The sequence below is a fragment of the Alosa alosa genome, chromosome 11 (genome assembly GCF_017589495.1).
Source record: "Alosa alosa isolate M-15738 ecotype Scorff River chromosome 11, AALO_Geno_1.1, whole genome shotgun sequence".
Taxonomy (NCBI): Eukaryota; Metazoa; Chordata; class Actinopteri; order Clupeiformes; family Clupeidae; genus Alosa; species Alosa alosa.
The window spans coordinates 24,783,903-24,804,457 of NC_063199.1; the positions used below are offsets into that span (position 1 = coordinate 24,783,903).

The 20,555-nt window shown below is 44.5% G+C and overlaps 1 protein-coding gene across 22 annotated transcripts in view; it reads left to right on the plus strand.

Annotated features, from left to right (window-relative positions):
- Nucleotides 1-20,555, plus strand: part of mical3a (microtubule associated monooxygenase, calponin and LIM domain containing 3a) — a 98,045-nt gene that overhangs the window by 19,506 nt on the left and 57,984 nt on the right. For all 22 annotated transcript variants that reach the window (XM_048257084.1, XM_048257082.1, XM_048257086.1 and 19 more), the window contains exons 2-6: nucleotides 16,358-16,786; nucleotides 17,168-17,375; nucleotides 17,842-17,958; nucleotides 18,134-18,235; nucleotides 18,603-18,758. In XM_048257084.1, the coding sequence (XP_048113041.1) occupies nucleotides 16,487-16,786; nucleotides 17,168-17,375; nucleotides 17,842-17,958; nucleotides 18,134-18,235; nucleotides 18,603-18,758 (883 nt within the window). In that variant the 5' untranslated portion in view covers nucleotides 16,358-16,486. The remainder of the gene's footprint in view (nucleotides 1-16,357; nucleotides 16,787-17,167; nucleotides 17,376-17,841; nucleotides 17,959-18,133; nucleotides 18,236-18,602; nucleotides 18,759-20,555) is intronic.

Below are 20,555 nucleotides of genomic sequence, written 5' to 3' on the forward strand. Positions count from 1 at the left end.
AGAATTAAACCAGAACACTATGTAGCTTATCCCTGCGGCTGTTGCTGTTCTACCAGAGTTACTTGTACTATGTTTCTACGTTCTCGATTGTTGGTGTGAGCGTGCTACTGTTTCCTTGTGTGTGTGTGTGTGTGTGTGTGTGTGTGTGTGTGATGTGGGCCAGGGAGAGAATCCATGCTGTGATTGACTGGGTGCAGGTGTTGTAGTGTTGTCCCCATGTTGCCTTAGTAGTGTTGGTGTAATGCTGACATTGGCCTTGCTTTGCAAACTAATCCCAATGATGGATTAATTAGTCTGTCCTCTCTCTCGCTCTCTCTCTCTCTCTCTCTCTCTCTCTCTCTCTCTCTCTCTCTCTCCTTCTTTCCCTCTCTCTTCCCCCATCCCTCTCTCCACCACCCAGCAACGACAAAAAACAAACAAAAACAAATCAAGTCAAGTGTCGAGATCCGTTTGGGATTACCAAGGTCAGATTAACTAATTGAAATGTAACAAGCTCAATCCTTTTGTCAGGGCTAAATATTTCCCCCTCTTTGAGTGGGTTTAACGAGTGATTTACTGGAGATTTGCTGAGCTTTTTTTCATTCATCTGGATTTTGGCGATACAGTGGCTTTGCTAATCTGTCGGCTGTTTGTGCATTTTGGGTGGAGGGAAGGCTGTTTCCCCCTTTCTGCTAAGTTCATGGCTTTGGTTTCTGCGTGGAAGAGGAATAGTTTACTGGCCAGATTGATGTGTGTGTGTGTGTGTGTGAGTGTGGGATTGTGTTTGGGCGCCAAGGCGTCGCTGTGCTGCAGAGGGATGTTCGGGTGGGTCCATGGGGTGTGCGTGTGTGTGTGTGTGTGTGTGTGTGTGCGTGCGTGCGTGCGTGTGTGTGTAATGGCATGTTGATGTTGGCTCATCCTCGAGGATGGTGTGGATGCTGGAATCTGGGAGTTATGGCACCCTCCCTGTCCTCTCCTCCCTCAGTGTGTGTGTGTGTGAGAGAGAGAGGGGGCGTCCTCCCTGTTCTCCCCTCCCCTCCCCTCCCCTCACTGGTTCTCAGCGGGTGGTGGGATGCTGTGCCAAAAAAAACAGACCATTTCATAACCCCCTGGTCTGGCCTACAGACCTCCACCCCAGCCTGCTGCCCTGCCTGGGGCCTCTCCACCCAGAGAACACCCGCCAGCCCACCCGCTCCCCAAATCACCCCCCCACCCCCCAACCGATCACCACTCAGTCTGTTTGGCCAGGCTGCATCAGTAGTGCATAGGAAGTACATGCATATACACAGAGTGTAGTAGAGGACAAGCGCACAAACATCCCATATGCTATCCATACCTGTGTGAGCACCAGCCTCAGTGCAGGAGAACAAGAGCCTGACGGTAAACAAATAGAGACACCGCAATCTCAGAATTAGCGGAGAGTGTAGACTATTATATAAAGTCCATCTGGGAGGTGTGCTGAGAGGATCACCCCCCCCCCACACACACACACACACATCTGTGTTTGCCATCGGGCTCAGCAGCACCTCTTTGGTTAGCCAACTCACAATGTGGATTCAACGTCAGACAATTAGGACCGTGGTAGCCTACCTCTGTGAATGATGTTTAAGATCTTGTGTTCTTTGTGTTCTTAACAGATGATTTCATCCAAAGCAGCTTACAACGTAGAATAACAATGAACATAATGAAGTTCATATTAGCCAGTATCTGTCAAAGAATGACTGAGATGAGAATAGGGCATTGTTTACGATCCTGTACTCATCTTGCATCTTATTCCTTTTATGGAAATAAATTGTAAAATGAATTCTGATAATAAGCCCAGTGCTGTGCACGTTTCCTCATTACCTTATCATGTGAGAGGCGTTGGCATTGTCCTGTGTGAATGAATCATCAGCGTGTTGTTTTATGGCTGGAGTCCTTTTTACGGCTCCTCTGGCCCAGAGCACTGGTTGCCTAAGCGCACCTCTTCTGAAGAGGGTAGAGAGGGATGAAGAAAGCATGTGATTGAAATGTTTGTGTTTCTTTGAAAACTAGCTTTTGTTCTGTGAGTGAGTGTGCAGTGTTTTGTGTGTGTTTAACACAGTGTTGAGTGTTGTTTAACACTTTTTACTGATTTTCTGCCAAGAAACGAGACAATTCCAGACAACAGTCGTTTCAGTGTTGTCTTGCACCTCTTGTGTGTTGATGGACGTTCCTGAGATTGATGGTAGCAGCACCAGTCGAAGCCTTTTTTCTCATTTTTTCAAAGTGTTTACATGCGCAGGTTTACAGTTGAAGGAGAGGAGTCCACACACACACACACACACACACACACACTCCTAGCTGCTGGTGTCCCCTTCCCCCCCGGTCGCTCATTGTCATCCGTCAGCGGTGCAGGATTGTCTGGGGTGCCATGAGGTAATGCTCCCTTGTGTTTGTTACCTTGGCAACAGTGGCGGAGAGCAAACTGGGTGGAGCGGCACACACACCAGCTGATCCTTCCACTGTCTCTCAGGAGAGGAAGTGACATCAGAGGTCACACCCCTCTCTCTCTCTCGCTCTCTCTCCCTCCCTCTCTCTCTCTCTCTCTCTCTCTTTGTGTGTGTGTGTGTGTGTGTGTGTGTGTGTGTGTGTGTGTCTGCTTGCCTGTCTGACTTGCACAAGTACTGTCTACTTGCATGAGGGTGTTTGTGTGTTGTGTGTGTGTGTGTGTGTGTGTGTGTGAGAGAGAGAGAATTGTGAAATGATGTGTTGCTGGAGAAGTATCCGGAGGTGGAGGAGCTGGAATATCTTTCTGGCACTTTCCATTCTGTCCTCTTGGGAGTTTTGCAAAGTTCAGTGAAAGAGCAGCATGCAGGCTCCTCAGAACAACAGACAGACATAGAGAGAAAGAGAGAGAACTAAAACAAGCACAGAGAGAGAGAGGAAAGGAACTGGAAGAGGATGGCTAGATGGTGGGAGGGGGAGAGGATCTGTTAAATGGTGGAAATGCTGACTGAAGCAGCCCCAGAGCCCTGGCTTCAGCACTGCAGCACCCTGACATCAAGCCCCTCTGCTGAGCTGCCAAGTATAATATTAACCCTGGCCCACTGCAGCCCGTGTCAGAATACAGGAAATTATACATTAACGTCAGACATATGCACTTTCTCTGCCTCCGCTTCAACCAGGAAACCAGGGGTGGCCTGCTCATGTGTTGGCCATGTTACATGTTCAGGAGGCGCTCGGAGAGAGACATCCGACTCGCCAGGCCTGCAGGGTACCTGACCACAGCTGATCTGCACGATCGTGTTCTTCACAGCCCGGGTGTAGGGGCTGAAAATAGCCCGCACCTGTCTGTGTTTGGATCATGATATGATATGATTGTGGACTCACGCACACACACACACACATATACATACATACATACACACACACACACACACACACACACACTTCCTTCTGTGTGTGTGTATCTGCCTTGGAAGGGGTTGTTTGCAAGTGAGTTACAATATACTTGTGCCCTATCTCCACATACATACATACATACATACACACATACAGACAGACAGACAGACACACACAGGCAGTGATTTTCCTAGTTCCTCGGTCAGCAAAACAGAATGAACTGTCCAAGGGAGACAGAATGAACTGTAAATTATCCCTTTAGTCTCATCTCTATGAAGCTTATAGTGCCTCTTTAAGCACTAGGTTGTTGGTTTTGAGGTGCATTGCAGTAGCAGAAGCCATGAAGGAGAATTACTGATGAAATCTCTATATAGCCATTGACTACAACAACCAGACTCATGCACCAGTTAATGCACACTAAAGCCATGCTAAATGAAGTCTGGCAAGCCAGTATTAATGCACTAGTATTTTTTGCACTTGTCAAATTTGTGTCTGTGCGTACGTAGTTGTTTTGCCTATGGTAGCAGATATTGCTATGGTAGCAATATCTGAGACTGTAGACATGAGCTCAGCAGCAGCAGCAGCAGTAGTAGGAGTACCTGAAGGACACAGCACTGCTGTGTGTTGACCTCACCTGCCTGCTCTACTTTACACTCTGATGAATGGTCAGATGGAATGAGGAAGTAACCGCGGAGACTTGACTGAGTTGGCAACAGGTGAACACATGCTAGGCGTTTTGTGTAGGGTGTGTGTGTGTATTATTGGTGTAAGGTTGTGTTTTATTGTGTGCTAAGGAATGCACTGATACATCGGCCCAATGTCGGCTATTGGCAAATTTTCTATGACGTTTACAAATGGCAGTGGCTGATGTTTATCTATTATGTTGCATCAGTTCTGCACATAAATGTTGTATTATGTATCTAATAAATAATATGTTTGTTTCCTCTCTACTAACAAAAACAAGTAAACAAACAAACAAATGAAAAACATCTATATCAGCCAAATTGTTATATTAAACATTTGTATCGGCCCAAAATTTCAAAATTGGTGCATCTATGAGCAAGTGCATTTGTAGTGCTTATTGTCTCATTTTGAGAGTGTTTGCTACCAGCACTGGTGTCTATGGCATTGTGGTCGTATAGGTTTCTGAGTGTGTGCCGTATGTGAGGCAGTATTGAGCACAAGTGTATGTTTGTGTATATTTGCGTTTGTGTGTGTGTGTGTGTGTTGTGGGTTTTAACAGGGCCATGTGGTAGTTGCAGAGGAGCAAACTGGTCGCAGGCTTGCATAAAAAGGCCTGTGTGACAGACCAGTTAGCGGTGCTTCTCTTGCCACTTGTGGTCAGTACAGAATGTTGTTTGTTTTTGTGTCTCTTGTTCTGGTCTTTTGGGATTGACACTGATGCCTCAGAGTTCTCCCTCTACCCTCTTCCTCTCTTTTAGTCTTTCTTTCTACTGTACCTGTCTTTTCTCTCAGTTTGTCTCTCTTGGTCTCTCTCTCTCTCTCTCTCTCTCTCCTTCTCTCTCCCTCCCTCTCTCCCTCTCCTCTCTGGTTCAGGCGGAGGCAGGTAGTGTTACTGTGTTGTAGTTGAAGAGAGCTGCAGTCTTAAGGTCACATGTCACACATGTCCTTTAAACTCTGTAAACAGACTTCTGTCTCCTTAACCACTCTTCAGAGTGTCACACACACACACACACACACACACACACACACACACACACACACACACACACACACACACAGCTGCATAACTAACCATGTGCCCATACACTCAGTCTCGTACAGTAACCTGCACTCACACACCACTATTGGCATTTTACTCACACGTACGCGCACACACACACACACACACACACACACACACACACACACACACACACACACACACACTCACACACAAACAAACATCTGAAGCCGCATGTAAACACAGGGATCCCACGGGAGCTGCAGTGGGCTGGGCAGCAGGCAGACTGCAGTCAGACGTGTAATCTGCTCTATATATAGCTACATGTGTGACACAATCCCTCCGCAAAGCTGAAAAATGCATGCCACATCACGTGTGTGTGTCTTTGTATGCAGTGTCTCGATCTCTGATTGTTTGTGCGTGTGTGTGTTTTTGTGTGTGTCCAACACACTCAGTGTAGAAAACTATGACCCCAGACACACTGGCAACAGTGATGTGTGTGTGTGTGTGTTCACGCAGTCTCAGCAGTGGTGCTGATGAGGCAGTAATGGGATGTTGCATCTAAAAGAACATTGCATTGGCAACATAGAAGAATGTCCATTATGTTGGAAGCAAAGTACCACACCTTCCCATGATTGAATAGCTTCCCTGATCCCTACTTATCACAAACACTGGAACAAAATGGAGCACTTAAGTGTTAGTCACAATGACTGTATATATAGAGTCATTGCTTAGTCATTCAGTTGGTATCAAGGAGCTGATAATGACGGAGAATATACAAACACTGCAGGCCAGTTTCCCATAGGTGGATAGTCCTAGACCAACAGACGACTTCAGTGAACGTCTCCTTTGAAACCTTCAGTCCAGGACTAGGATTAATCCATGCACGGGAAACTGGCTGGCCGTGCATTCTTTGCAGTGCCAGTTAATAAAGCCTGTGTGTTGTTAGAGTTACTGTTAGCTGCTCTGGGTATGCCAGGTTACACTCAGGAGGAGACTGCAACAATTTATACACACACACACACACACACACACACACACACACACATGCAAGGACAAAGACACTCACAAGCTACACACACACACACACACAAACACAGCCTTATGTCCGGCTAGTATGTTGTTTATATGATGTATGTAACGCTTGCATGCTGACCTTGGGTGGAATTGGACAAGTAATAGTAGTTTTTCCAACATGGTTTCTCCAGATGACGGTAAATAGGTTACTGCTTCTCCCAGGTCCTACAGAGACATGTTGGTGTATGTGGAGATCTAACCTAGGCCATCCTTAAAAATATTTTTGTTTGCAGCCAAAAAAAATAAAAATGGGTCGATAGGTAGGTCAATATTTTTTTTTTTTTCAAGATTCAAAGTAAAAAAAAAAAGTACAATTTTGGTCATGGTGATTCACGTAGGAATGAATTTACACAAATGTGCATATCGTGGCCGTAACTGACTGGGTCTTCAACCCCGTTACCTTCAGGCGCACCATTGCAAACCTCATTCTGATGCAGGTTATATAGACCAGCCTTTCTCAAACTTCTTTGACCTGAGGCCGGTCATGGCAGACTTTGGGGTCATAGGGCTCATCTACATGTACCCAGAAAAAGGCTACAAGCTCTTGGTACGTTATATTGAAATTTGACTATAGGCCTACAATACTCAATGCTATACAGTGTATTATACAGTCTCTGCTCTGTTTCTAAGGAAGTTCCAAAAACAACGTCGTTCTATTAAGTTTCGTTAAATAAATAAATAGCCTTCCAACAGGTTGAAGCGGGCTTTGATACCAATGTTATCGATTAGTTTCAGTTTCTCTCGCATGAGCGCGCGCATTGAATGAATGCTCATACCACCACTTAATTGTAGGGCTCCATGTTTAATGACATCGATAGCAGAAGCGTTTGTTTTATTTTTTCGTCGATCCAGCGGTTTCTTGATCAACTGCGCAGCAAATTATCAAATGAAGCACCGGGCCAAATTTCCTCCACGACTCCAGCGGACCAGCAGTCTCCATGTTGCGGACCCATATTTTGAGAAATGCTAAATAGACCACAACCAATTTCTATACTCCGACCACGGTCACCGTTAGACTAGGGGAGAAGGGATGAGAAAAGATCTGGCCACAGTTCTTCCAGAACTTCATGCCAAGTAAAAGCATTATCAGTTTTGTGTGAATGAAGCGAAGCGTAGGCCATAGTGTGACATCGTAAAACCAATGGTGTAGAGATGGCGCCACAGGGTTTTATTTAAGTGAGCCACGTTTGCATGTAGGCAATTTATATTCACAATACTTGGGCCTACTAAAAGAAATATTATTTTATTGCATTTGTATTGGTTGTTTAGAGTAAAAAAAACAATCGGTCGGTATTAGCATGAAGTTTACAACCGGCAAGTCGGTCGGACTAAAGGGAAAAAAAATAAATATTTGGGTCGGTTCTAAATTGACAGAATTCGGTCGGATTCTGACAAGCGAAAATATTTTTAAGGATGGCCCTATCTGCATCTAACACTACACTCTGTCATGTGAGGTTGTGACAGCGAGTTTGATGTTTGACACACACTCATATGTATTTCTCTAGTGCCCAAGAACAGACTTGAGAGGCCCCATAAACCAGCCTTTGATGGCATGTCCTCAGAAACCACAAACTGGACGCACACACACACACACACACACACACACACTTGCATACACATCTGTTGCCAGTGTGCCTGGAAAATAGCATTCCCTTGTTTCTGTGTGTGTGTGTGTGTTTGTGGTGTACGGTTGCTGTGTTGTGTTTCAGCATGAATGTAGAGTGCAGGTGAAGCTTAGTGTGGTGTTTTCTTCACACGTGACGTGAAGGCCAAAATGTTTGCTCTAATGCTGGTCTAGTTGAAATGTGCTAGCTACACTGGGTTAATATTTACAGAGGCAGTGCTTGGAGACACGTTGAATAGACCCTTTCAACAAGGTAAACAAAAACAATGCTTGAACGTTCTATTTGGGCCCCAATCTACTTCCTCTGCATTAAGATAACATATGGAATGTTAAAAAGGAAGTCTTGTGGGGCCAACTATGATGCTGATAATGGAACTCTCTTGAAAGGGTCCATAAAGTCGTGTGTGTGTGTGTAGGTGAGTGGGTGATTTTTGCAATAGTGTGTTTATGTTGGAAATGGAGTTTTCCTATTTTAGGCAGACATATGTGTGTGTGAGGCCTGCAGCAAGCTGGCACCCGGTGGAACAGACCCCTCACCTGACACCTTTCTGGCTTTTCATCCTCCACTCTGGCTAAGGTGGAGCACTCCACATCAGGAAACCACATCCCAAGGGTGTGTGTGTGTGGCAGAGAGATGTGTGTGTGTAAGAGTAAGAGTGTGTTTGTGTGTGTGTGTGTGTGTGTGTGTATTCTGTGTGTGTAGTTTTAATATTGCAGACGCTGCATTTTCTGGGCCTATTTTTAGCCCCGTTGCTTCTACCTCAGAAAGCTCCGTTGTTTTCATGTCCGTGCCCCAGACCACTCCTCTGCCCATGTGGTGGGCAGCCGGCGGCCCTCTCCAGTGTGTTTCTCCAATCCACTGGTGCGGAGTTATGTCACTCTGTCTGACAAACAAACGTTATGTTCTTTTTTAAAAGTATATATTTTTTTGGGGCTTTTAATGCCCAAAGCGAGTGGGAGAGAGAGTCAGGGTGGGATCCGGAAAGGACCACGGGGCGGGATTTGAATCCGGGTCGCCGGCGTACGGTGCAGGTGCCCCAGCCAGTTGCGCCACAGCTGGGGCCATGTTCTAATGTTTATGTCACTGTCTGATAAACATTCAGTCAGGATTGCCTTTGCAGCACAGGATCTCAGTCAAGACTCGTCCCAAAACTGAAGCCAAGTCCTCTCTCAGGTCCTTTTCTCTTCTTATTGTTAGAGCACAAAACACTTGTGGTGGGCAGTGGTGAGCTGTAACTTCCTGTACACAACCAGCCACAGTTGTTTCACCTGTTTTGATTGGCTGCACGGCACGCATGTTCAGTAGTATGTTGAGTTAGTCTCTTTGCATTACCGCAGCCTTCATTAGGCCATCCTTAAAAATATTTTTGTTTGCAGTAACAGCCAAAAAAAAATTAAAAATGGGTCGGTAGGTAGGTCAATATTTTTTTTCAAGATTCAAAGTAAAAAAAAAAAAGTACAATTTTGGTCATGGTGATTACTAGGAATGAATTTACACAAATGTGCATATCATTGGCCGTAACTGACTGGGTCTTCAACCCGTGCCTTCAGGCGCACCATTGCAAACCTCATTCTGATGCAGGTTATATAGACCAGCCTTTCTCAAACTTCTTTGACCTGAGGCCGGTCATGGCAGACTTTTGGGTCATAGGGCTCATCTACATGTACCCAGAAAGAAGGCTACAATAGCTCTTGGTACGTTATATTGAAATTTGACTATACAATACTCAATGCTATACAGTGTATTATACAGTCTCTGCTCTGTTTCTAAGGAAGTTCCAAAAACAACGTCGTTCTATTAAGTTTAGTTAAATAAATAAATAGCCTTCCAACAGGTTGAAGCGGAGACTTTGATACCAACGTTATCGATTAGTTTCAGTTTCTCGGCGCAGGCGGCGCATTGAATGAATGCTCATACCACCACTTAATTGTAGGGCTCCATGTTTAATGACATCGATAGCAGAAACGTTTGTTTTTCTTTTTTTCGTCGATCAGCGGTTTCTTGATCAACTGCGCAGCAAATTATCAGATGAAGCACGGGCCTAATTTCCTCCCGACTCCAGCGGACCAGCAGTCTCCATGTTGCAGACCCATATTTTGAGAAATGCTGAATAGACCACAACCAATTTCAATACTCCGACAGGGTCACCGTTAGACTAAGGGGAGAAGGGATGAGAAAAGATCTGGCCACAGTTCTTCCAGAACTTCGTGCCAAGTAAAAGCGTTATCAGTTTGTGTGAATGAAGCGAAGCGTAGGCCATAGTGTGGCATCGTAAAACCAATGGTGTAGAGATGGCGCCACAGGTTTTTTTTGTGAGCCACGTTTGCATGTAGGCAATTTGTATTCTCAATACTTGGGCCTACTAAAAGAAATATTATTTTATTGCATTTGTATAGGTTGTTTAGAGTAAAAAAACAATCGGTCGGTATTAAAACAAGTTTACAACCGGCAAAGTCGGTCGGACTAAAAGGGGAAAAAAATAAATATTTGGGTGGGTTCTAAATTGACAGGGTCGGTCGGGTTACGACAAAGCGAAAATATTTTTAAGGATGGCCTTACCATGATTTGATGTATATTTGTGTTTCTGTAGACTCACACAGTTCTGTGTTTGTGGATGACTTGTACACCGAGTGTGTATGTGTTTGTGTATGAGTGGGTGGGCTTTGTTGTGTGTGTGTGTGTGTGTGTGTGTGTGTGTGTGTGTGTGTGTGTGTGGATGAGAACAGATGGACACAGGGAGGTAGACTAATCCCTGATCCCTGTCAGTGTGTTTCTGTGGCAAATACCAGATGCACACTGGATTCACAAGCAGGAAACACATTACATACATTACAAACACATACATTTCAAGACACTGCTGAACACCCTGATGCAGTATGATGCTACATCTTTACTGTAAATGAAAATACATCTCCACCAATCAAAGGATAATAATTCTTGACAGGTCTTGATTTAAAGGTGGAGTCATTCAAATCCAATTTAGAATTTTGTCATTTGTCACATCTTGCTTCTTGTCTTTTTTTTTTAATTGAATAATTGATTAATTGATTACCGGTAATTGTTGCTCTCCTCCAGCACACACTGGTACCTGCAGGTTAATGAATAATTGAGTAATTGATTAATTGTTGCTGTCCTCAAGCACACACACTGGTACCTGCAGGTAAAATAAGTGAGGTGTAATCTCTACTGGACCCACAGGCTGCTTTTCACCTGCAACCTGTAGAAATGTGTGAAAATCCCGCCCATGTGCCTGAACACCTGAATGTCCACATCCACTGTAGCCTCAAGGCCGCCGTCACTTTCTGTCACTTGCCCATGCACACCAACGCTTCAGTTTTTAACTGACAAGCATTCAACGAGCAATGCCTTTTGATTGAGCAGCTCCGACGGAAATAGGACTGAATGGTAATCTACACGGTGGCGGCCGGCTGCAGAGTTCACTGTAGTGTGCCGGGTTGCATTGAAAACAATGGAATGGAATGTCCTGCACTCATGCCTACTTGCGGAGGGCTTTAGTTGTACTACAGAGCCACGTTCCAGACCTAAAGGAGACAGACTGGTCCTGCAGGGGAGGATGAGTGATGACCACGCTGATTTCCGTGGCCACCGTCTCACTCTTCCTGGGGGATGAGCACGTCCCAGCGGAGAAGAACTAGCCAGAAAGACACGCTCCAGAATGAGGCATAGCTGGCTGAGATGACGGCAGGAGAAACATTGATTTTTTTTCAATTCAATTCAAGAATGCTTTATTGGCATGACAAGCTCACTTATATTGCCAAAGCAGTTATACAATAAATCTGAACACATACATGTCAGTAGATTTTCATAGGAATAAAATAAATAGGTAAAATAAAGTAAAATGTAGTGTATGATGCAGTGTGTGTGTGTGTGCGCGTGTGTGTGTGCGTGCGCGTGTGTGTGTGTGTGTGCGCGTGTGTGTGTGTGTGTATTTATTTGGTGATATAGGTCACTCATTGTCCCTCAGATTGTGGCATGTTGATACATATTGGGCAGCAAGATATGCTTTATCTCCTTCTCCTAATAATATCTTTAATTTTGATATGTCATTAAAATTAGGAATTTCTGAGTTAAATTTGTTGAAGAAAAGGTTTCTTGTTTGATTGAAGGATGTACATTGTAGGAGGAAGTGCATCTCTGTCTCGACCTCACCTGTCATGCAGTAACCACATATTCTGTGTTCTTTTGGTTGCCATGAAAAAGGAGTCTTCCTTTTTCGATTTCCAATTTGTGGTCACTTAGCCTGTATTTGGTTAGGGTCAGTCTCTGTTTTCTATCTCTGACAGTATTAAGATATTCTGCTATTTTATATTCTCGGTTTAGGGACAGATTTTTTTTCTCTCTCATGTGTCTCAGCTAGAGTGCAAACCATTATCATCTGGGAGTGTGGTGTTGTTCTGGGCCTTCATGTTGGACGGTGGCCCAGAAGGATCAAACACAATTAACATTTCAGAAGACAAATGCACAGGATGAGAAACATGATGTTGTCCTGCAAGCATTTCTGAACCCCCGCACCTCAGAGATCTCCTAAGCTCTGTGCTGATCACTAGTAAGTGTTTTTGTATCTGTGCGAGTGGGGGAACAGGTTAGGACTGTGGAGACTGTGTGCTTTTTTTTGAACTGGTGATTTTAATGGTCTCACCAGTTGTGGTTTTTATCTGGCTGACCCTCAAACCCTCTTGAGCATTGGGGACAAGATGGCTCCTCTATTGACCTGTCCACTTGTGTGGTACTGTGCCACTCCTGTGTGCTACTTTGGAATGTGTTTACGCTGTGGGTAAATTCAGTGGCAGTGTTAACATGAGGAAGGGAATTCGCCGCTGGCCGCTAATAAGCAACTACAGAGGGTCCAGCAGTGTTCTGTGGGTCACTTGGCCAAAACAAGAGTAGCATGACATTTCACACACATGCAGGCATGCTCGCAGTAAAAATGTTCCCTGAATTGCTCAACATGTCACCTCATCTCTGTGATTTTTTTTTTTGCTTTGTTTTGAAGGACCGGACACTAACATTACCCCTTTCGTGTAAGCCACATTAAATCAAAGCAGGTCATCTGCCAGTGTGGTGCTGCAGTGGGCGAGACGGCGGGAAGCGCTAAGTTCCGATGTGACTAATAGGTCCTGTTGGTTTCTGTGAGAGTACCAGGTTCTGTTTCCTGCCGCGGGGACGTTGTTATTCCCAGGGGCCCGACCGCTTCAGAACGACTTCCTCTTTGTCATTCCCACCAGCCCGCCTGGCAGTTCCTGCTGCACTGACTCATCTTGTTAGCGAACATGTATTTGTGGATGGGTTCATGCCTGCCATTAGCCCTGACGGGAGGATCTGCAGGAGTCGTGTGTGTCTCTTACTGATGATGATGATGATGACTGATGATGATGGTTGGGGATGATGATGCAACATGCAAACACTTGCACGTCTGCCAAAGACTGGTAAAATAACAGGGTTGAGCAACAAGTGATGAGGTCGTGGAAAGATGCTAGTAAAGATGTTCATCCTGTTATCTGTGACCAGTATGAAGGATGGGCACTGGATTTGAAAAAGAAGTCCATCTTAAAGGTGCACTATGAAAGATTTTCACCTCTCCGAAGCCAATTTGATGGTAAACGAACTTGTAATAGGTGAATCGTTCACCTAGCATAGCTACACAGCATAGATGTAGTGAGAAAACCAGCCCTGCAACTTAAAGAATGGTGGCCTGACAAATCTTTACCTTGTCAGTAGATATAGCTCTTTGGAGTTTTTGCCTGTTGTTAATCCTTCACCTCCACAACAAAATCGTTTTCATTGTGTACAGGTGGGATAAATCACGAGACGTTTGCTATTTACAACAGCAGAGTAAAATATAAATATATCGCGACTCTAGAAGAAGCTCTACAGTCGCCAAAAATACCTTAACCTGACTAGTGTGCTTTTAAAACCCTTCTGATACAGGCAGGAGGAATTGAGAGGTTGGTCCAAGAAGTTACTAGTATAAATGAAAGCTGAGCTATGCTAGTAGCAGTTGCAGCTGTCTCTCTCTCTCTCCCTGTTCTCTGTGTGTGTGTGTGTGTGCGCATATTGTGTGCTGAATCTGATATTCTTATTCTGACAAGTATGTAAATAGCTGGTCATGTTTGTGTATTTGCTCGCATTTTGCTTTAGGACTATATTTGGTAAAAGCCGACATAATGGTCACAGAGTAAAGCATGCAGTTGTAGATTTTAGAAGTAGGTTGTTGCTTTGACTCCTACATGGGCCTGTGTTTCTCTGAGACAATGTTAAAATACCAGCCACATTTTGCTGTAGAATTATGTGCCTATAGCACAAAACTGAGTGTTCTAAATCAGTGGTCCCCAAACTACGGCCCGTGGGCCGAATACGGCCCGCCAACTCATTTTAGGTGACCCCCCCCAAAACATGTCTGTGGTATATAGCATCTGGCCCGCATGGGAGTACGACATCGTCAAACTATAACCTCCGTAATTTCCCCATTCATTCTCTATGGCGAGTCTTAACAGTACACATGTAATACTCTTTTTGTCCACTGGTGGTTGTTTGCGTTTGCCATCGAAAACGGAATGAAATAGGCCTACCTGCAAACAATGTAAGAGGCCTATGCTGACTGCATCAGTGCTCAAAGTATTCTAAAAGTTTATCAATTATTCGTTAATAACTAACTAACTTCTATTCAAGTCATATTTCTGGGACTTTCTGGGATAATTATTTCTATTTTTATTCACACGTTCAAATGTTCATACAGAGTTCAAAGTTCAGGTGAGTGAAAGTTAGAATGGTGGTCATTTCAGATGTGTTTGCCAGCACTTCATAAAACTCTCATAGTTTGATAACTTTATTTATTTGTAATCTATATAGTTTTATTTATTTATTTATTTATTTATCTATTTGTAGGATATCGCTTGTTCACAACTTTTTACTTTTACTTTTTATTAGTATTATTTCATTTGAGCTACATTTTACACTGATATGGCATGGTGGCAACATAAACACAGCTAGCAATGGTATTAAATTGCAGTAGCCTATGATTAAATGTAATAGTATATTCAACTAAGGTAGACTGCTGTTGTTCACAGCACTTAGCTATTTATGGTTGATATACTCCGAGTCTCTTGCCCTCTCTTAGAGCCAGGCATAGTGAGCTGGCCCTCGGAAGAAAAAGTTTGGGGACCACTGTTCTAAATAATGGTAGCCTAGGACTTGTTCACAGACTCCATGTCAAAGGCACACAGCGCTGGACTGAGTAAGAAGGACTCTAAACAAATTGGCAAATACTGTTCTGTGTCAGCAATCATAGGCAGTGTGTATTTCTATTTCTACCTTTACTATGCACAGCACACTTATTTATTCATGTGGTTGGGACTGTTCGCTCAGTGTTTGTATTGTCATGTGAAACATCACAGGCACTTATTTGGATGCTGTGGTGTTAATCAGTATTAGTCATTCCTAATGAAAATAATCGCGAGTATGTGTGCGTGTGTGCACACGTGCTCTTGTTATGTGGTGATATGCTTGCAAGTACGGTATGCAAGTAGCTTGGACTATTTGCCTATTTGCTCGCATTTTGTTATATATTTGGTAAAAGCCGATGTAAGGGACACAGAATAAAGCCTGGATATTATTGCAATTCAAAGTAAGAAGGTCCTCCATATCCTCTATATATCCGTTTTAAGCGAGTAGTTCCTCTATATCCCAGATAACTGTAGCTGAAACGGGTAGATAAGTACCGGTAGGCTACTTAATCTATCACAGAATTAAATGCTGCCTGGCTGGTAGTGTGTTTATGGGATTTCACAGTAAATGAAAACTGAGCTTCCTTTGGAATCTCTTTCTGTGCTATTTCTGTTTACAAGGAGTCTGGTGCGTCGCGTCCATTGCTGAACTTGGGCTCGTTGTGGCTCAGCCTTCTTATCACAGGGACACTGCCCCATTTATATCTATATAAAGCAAGAGGTCCTGCCCTGCCACGGGCTTAGTCTGGACACTCGAGGTCACGTCTGCCTCTGACAGTGGCATGTGCAGACACACACACACACACACACACACACACACACACACACACACACACACACACACACACACACACACACACACACACACACACACACATTCCTGAAGTTCACAACAAACCCCAGTTAGGCTAGCTTCTGAGTAACTGATCCAGGCAGGATTAAGACTGATATGTGTTGGGTCTATGCCTAGCTTCAGATGCCTGTATGTATACTGTATGTCACTGTGTATGGATTATTTATATGTATATGATAAAAGTAGCTGTTTGATTCTAAACTGACTGGTTGACTATTTGATCTGACTTATTGGTTTATTTAATTTACAATTGTGGAATAGTTGCTTTGTGTCACCAATAGCCCCTCTGAAATGTATGCTGCAACAACCAAACTTTTCACTTCATCTGTTAAACCTGTAATTGTAGTCTATTTGGAATGAGTCCTGCAGAAAAAATAGACATTTAAGATGATTTGCCAATATGTTAGTCTGGCCTAATTCCTGCGATTATATTCAGTGGTGTGAGACACTAATGATGGAAATGGTGTTTCCTGGTTTGCTTACACTTTTCAAAGCTAATCTCTATTCCTCTTTTTCTGTTTGTCTCTTGCAGTGAGGATGAGTGAAGCCGGGAGCTAATCACAACCCCCCCTCGCGCTCAGACTCACTGAGTGACCCCTCCTTCCTGTCCCACGATCCCTGGCGGGCCGTCGGGGGTGTGTGTGTGGGAGGGGGGATCGCCATGGCGGACCGTGGAGGGGGGCCAGGTGTGGGGGTAGGCGGGGTTGGTGGTGGCGTGCAGGTGAACCTCTCCCATGTGCTGTTTGACCGCTTCGTCCAGGCCAGCACCTGCAAAGGCACGCTGAAGGCCTTCCAGGAGCTGTGTGACCATGTGCAGCTCAAGCCTACTGAATCGCGCATCTTCTACCACAAGCTCAAGTCCAAGCTCAACTACTGGAAGGCCAAAGCTCTGTGGGCCAAGCTGGACAAGAGGGCCTCGCAGAAGGACTACAAGAAGGGGCGTGCCTGCGCCAACTCCAGGGTAAGGCCGCTTTCGATGTGTGCCTCCTATGGAGATAACACGGTTATAACGCAGTTATTTTCAATCTATGCTGCACACTGACAGTTGTTATGGATTGTGTCTTGTGTATCTTTGTATATGGGCAATTCCGCGCAAAACTGTCACATCCATAATGGCAACACAATGCCATGGTCTTTAGTTGATGTTATGGATGTGACAGTTTTGCGTGGAATTGCCCATATAACTATGTGTGATATTCTAAGCATTTGTGTATTTTGATAGATAATTTCTCTGTGTGTGTGCACATGATGTGCGTGTGTGCACTCATATTTGTGTGTGTGTGTGAAAGAGAGAGGGAGAGAGTGCTTCTTACACTTGTACACGTGTGTGTTTTCTGTGCAGTGTGTGATCATTGGTGCGGGTCCCTGTGGGCTGCGGACGGCCATTGAGCTGGCCTTCCTGGGAGCCAAAGTGGTACTGCTGGAGAAGAGGGACGCCTTCTCCCGCAACAACGTGCTGCATCTCTGGCCCTACACCATCCAGGACCTCAGGGGACTCGGCGCCAAGAAGTTCTACGGGAAATTCTGTGCCGGCTCCATCGACCATATCAGTGAGTCACGCTAACAACACACACCTACAATAGTACCTCTTTCCAGATTATCCTCTATATTCAGAACCTTCTGTACCTCTCAGTCTTTCTGGAACGCTAACGGCAACACACTCCTGAAATACAGTAGTACCTCTTTCCAGATTCTCCTCTATTTTCAAAACCTGCCTCTCATTCTTTATGTTACATTCATTCAAGTCACTTTGAGAAGTTTTTTTCCCTCTTCCTCATTTTGCTTTGGTCTTTGCCAGTTGCCCTTGAACTACTTTAGTGGCCTTCAATGACACGCTGACTCCAATACAAGACTGCTTCACTGCTATGTGTAACTACATCAGTGCTAGACACTAATTTCTTGTTGTCTTGCTGAATTGTACCGATTTATATGTGTTTGTGCGTGAATATGTTTATTTTCAGTATATGTTTCAATGTGTGGGTGCGAATATGTTTATGTTTTAATGTGTGTGCGTAGGTATTCGTCAGCTGCAGCTGATGCTGTTGAAGGTGGCTCTGCTGCTGGGAATTGAGATCCATGTGAATGTGGAGTTTAAGGGCCTCATCGAGCCACCGGAGGACCAGGAGAATGAGAGTGAGTCTGCCCCACCACATCCCTCTCTCCCTGGGCTTCAGAGGTAGGGGAACGGCCCCTACTGGAGCATGCAATACAGCTGCTCTCTCTCTCTCTCTCTCTCTCTCTCTCTCTCTCTCTGCATGTGTGTGTGTGTGTGTGTGCGCGCGTGTGTGTGTCTGTGTGTGTGTTATAGGGATAGGCTGGAGGGCAGAGGTGCACCCCAGGACTCATCCGGTGAATGAGCTGGAGTTTGACGTTATCATCGGAGCTGATGGGAGAAGAAACACTCTCGCAGGTAAACAAGACAAGACACACTCACTCACTCACTCTCACACACACACACACACTCACACACAGACACACACACATTCATGTGCACATACATCCAAACGTAAACACCATGTCAAACAGGCACATAGAGGTATGGACACACATACCGGAGCTACATATCCCTACAGACACACAACCTACGAAACACCCATTAGTTACAAAACAATTTCTGAGAATGTGAACTGCTTTTGTGTTTGTATTTTCTCCTGTGCTGTGTGTGAATGGTTATCTATGCCATTGTATCTGTATGGGTTTGCTTGCATGCATCTTTTCTTTTGGTCGGCAGAGTGACCTGGCCTGACCTCTGACCTTTACCCCCACCAACTCCCCAGGCTTCCGCAGGAAGGAGTTCCGGGGGAAGCTGGCCATCGCCATCACGGCCAACTTCATCAACCGGAACACCACGGCTGAGGCCAGTGTGGAGGAGATCAGTGGTGTGGCCTTCATATTTAATCAGAAGTTCTTCCAGGATCTACGGGAGGCCACAGGTAACTCTCTCCTACTCACACCCACTCACTCTCTCTTTCACACACTCACACACAATCAAACACAATCACACACACACACACACACCGTGCAACACGCCTCCAGTGTAGAGCCACACAGCTGCTTCTGCCTGCTTTGCCGAGTCAGACTGGGTTCTTCTATAGATTCCGTCTCTCAGGCTAAACACTGGACCTGATCAATAGAACCTAATCACTGGGCATTCACATTGGCCGAAAGCCATTAGTGTTTGACTGATGGATGACAGGGGTCTTTCGGTCAGACCAGACAGAGTCATACTGACAGACCTGTCTGTCTGTGTCGGCAAATGCTATTAGATCATTAGGTTATGCCATAGACATTTAGACTCTAGCTGATAAATGCAGTCCTCGTATAGATCTGTTCACTAATGTCTGATGATGAAGCCCCACCCTCGTCAGTGGTGCACTGTCTCTGTTGGGACTTACATCATTATCATGTTCCTATAAAAGAAATCTGTAAAATCTATATACTGTAATTTAAGTGTTTAACAGGGGGTTAACACACTCATAATTATGTGCCCTTTCACATACAATAACATAACAAATATGTTGTATCTATAACCTACCTTGCCATTTGAAAGGCATTATGCAGATTTAGTGTGAAATGTATGCGTAAGGTCTTTACCACAGAATTATCAGGCATCTGCACTACAGTATTTTACATGACTAGTCCTATATATTTTTTAAATTGACCTTTTCCATACTGGTTAGATTGTACACATGCAGGTCTAGACGAGCTGGCTTTGAAGCGTCAGATGACCTCCGAGGCAGTGACTGCCAGCTTAGAGCAGCAGAAGGTTCTGTGGCAGCCTGAGGAATGTGGAAGCTGTGCAGTGTGTTGTGCAGCAGACAAGGGCAGTCAAAACTGCTAGATGACCCTGTTTTGACAGTGGCTATCAGTGGTAGGACTTGGCTTTAGGTGACTGGCAGTGGGAGCTTGCGGGGCCATTAGATCACTCATTTTAGAGCATGACTAGACGAAAGATAAACATTGTGAACACACACACACACACACACACACACACACACTGCTCATGGCTTTCAGTGTGTAGTGTGGTGGTGTAACATTGATCAGTGTAAATGCCATGCCATCGCACTAAGTAACCAGAGGTTGTTATGGTATCATGCTGTGCGTCTAATAGGAATGTTGTAAGTGGCTGTGTGCATTTAAATGGCATTTACATTGACATGTACTTAGTGTTACATGCTTTTATCCAGCGGATCTTGTTACCACTGAGGTGGGGTTCAACACAGGCAAATTAGAGCCCAACAATTGAGTCAGTTTTTTAAGCTTGTGAACAGAAAAGATAGTTACTTAAAGGTGCAGTCAGCGATTGTACGTGTGAGTACACTGTATAAAAAATGGTCTCTCTAGACAGCCCAGGCTCCGAAAACTAAAAACAAACAAAATGGGGGAAGCCTGTCCCCCAAACAAATACGAGTTTCACTGTGAATATCGAAGGGAGGCATAAGCTACCTCTCTGGTGTGTTTCCTTGGTTAAAGTATAATGTACTTTGTTTTGGACAAAAGCTTATAAATGTTAATATAAACATAAACATAAACAAACCTGACTTCCTGCACACTTGCTGACTGCACCTTTAAGGAAACTGTTGTTATAACATTTAGCATGCCTGCTACTTCTGTTACATTCATTTAGCATGCCTGCTACTTCTGCTACATTCACATTGAAAGGATGAGTCAACTGTCAAGTGCATATAGATTTCTTACAAGGTTTTAGGTGATTGTTCATATGTGAGTGT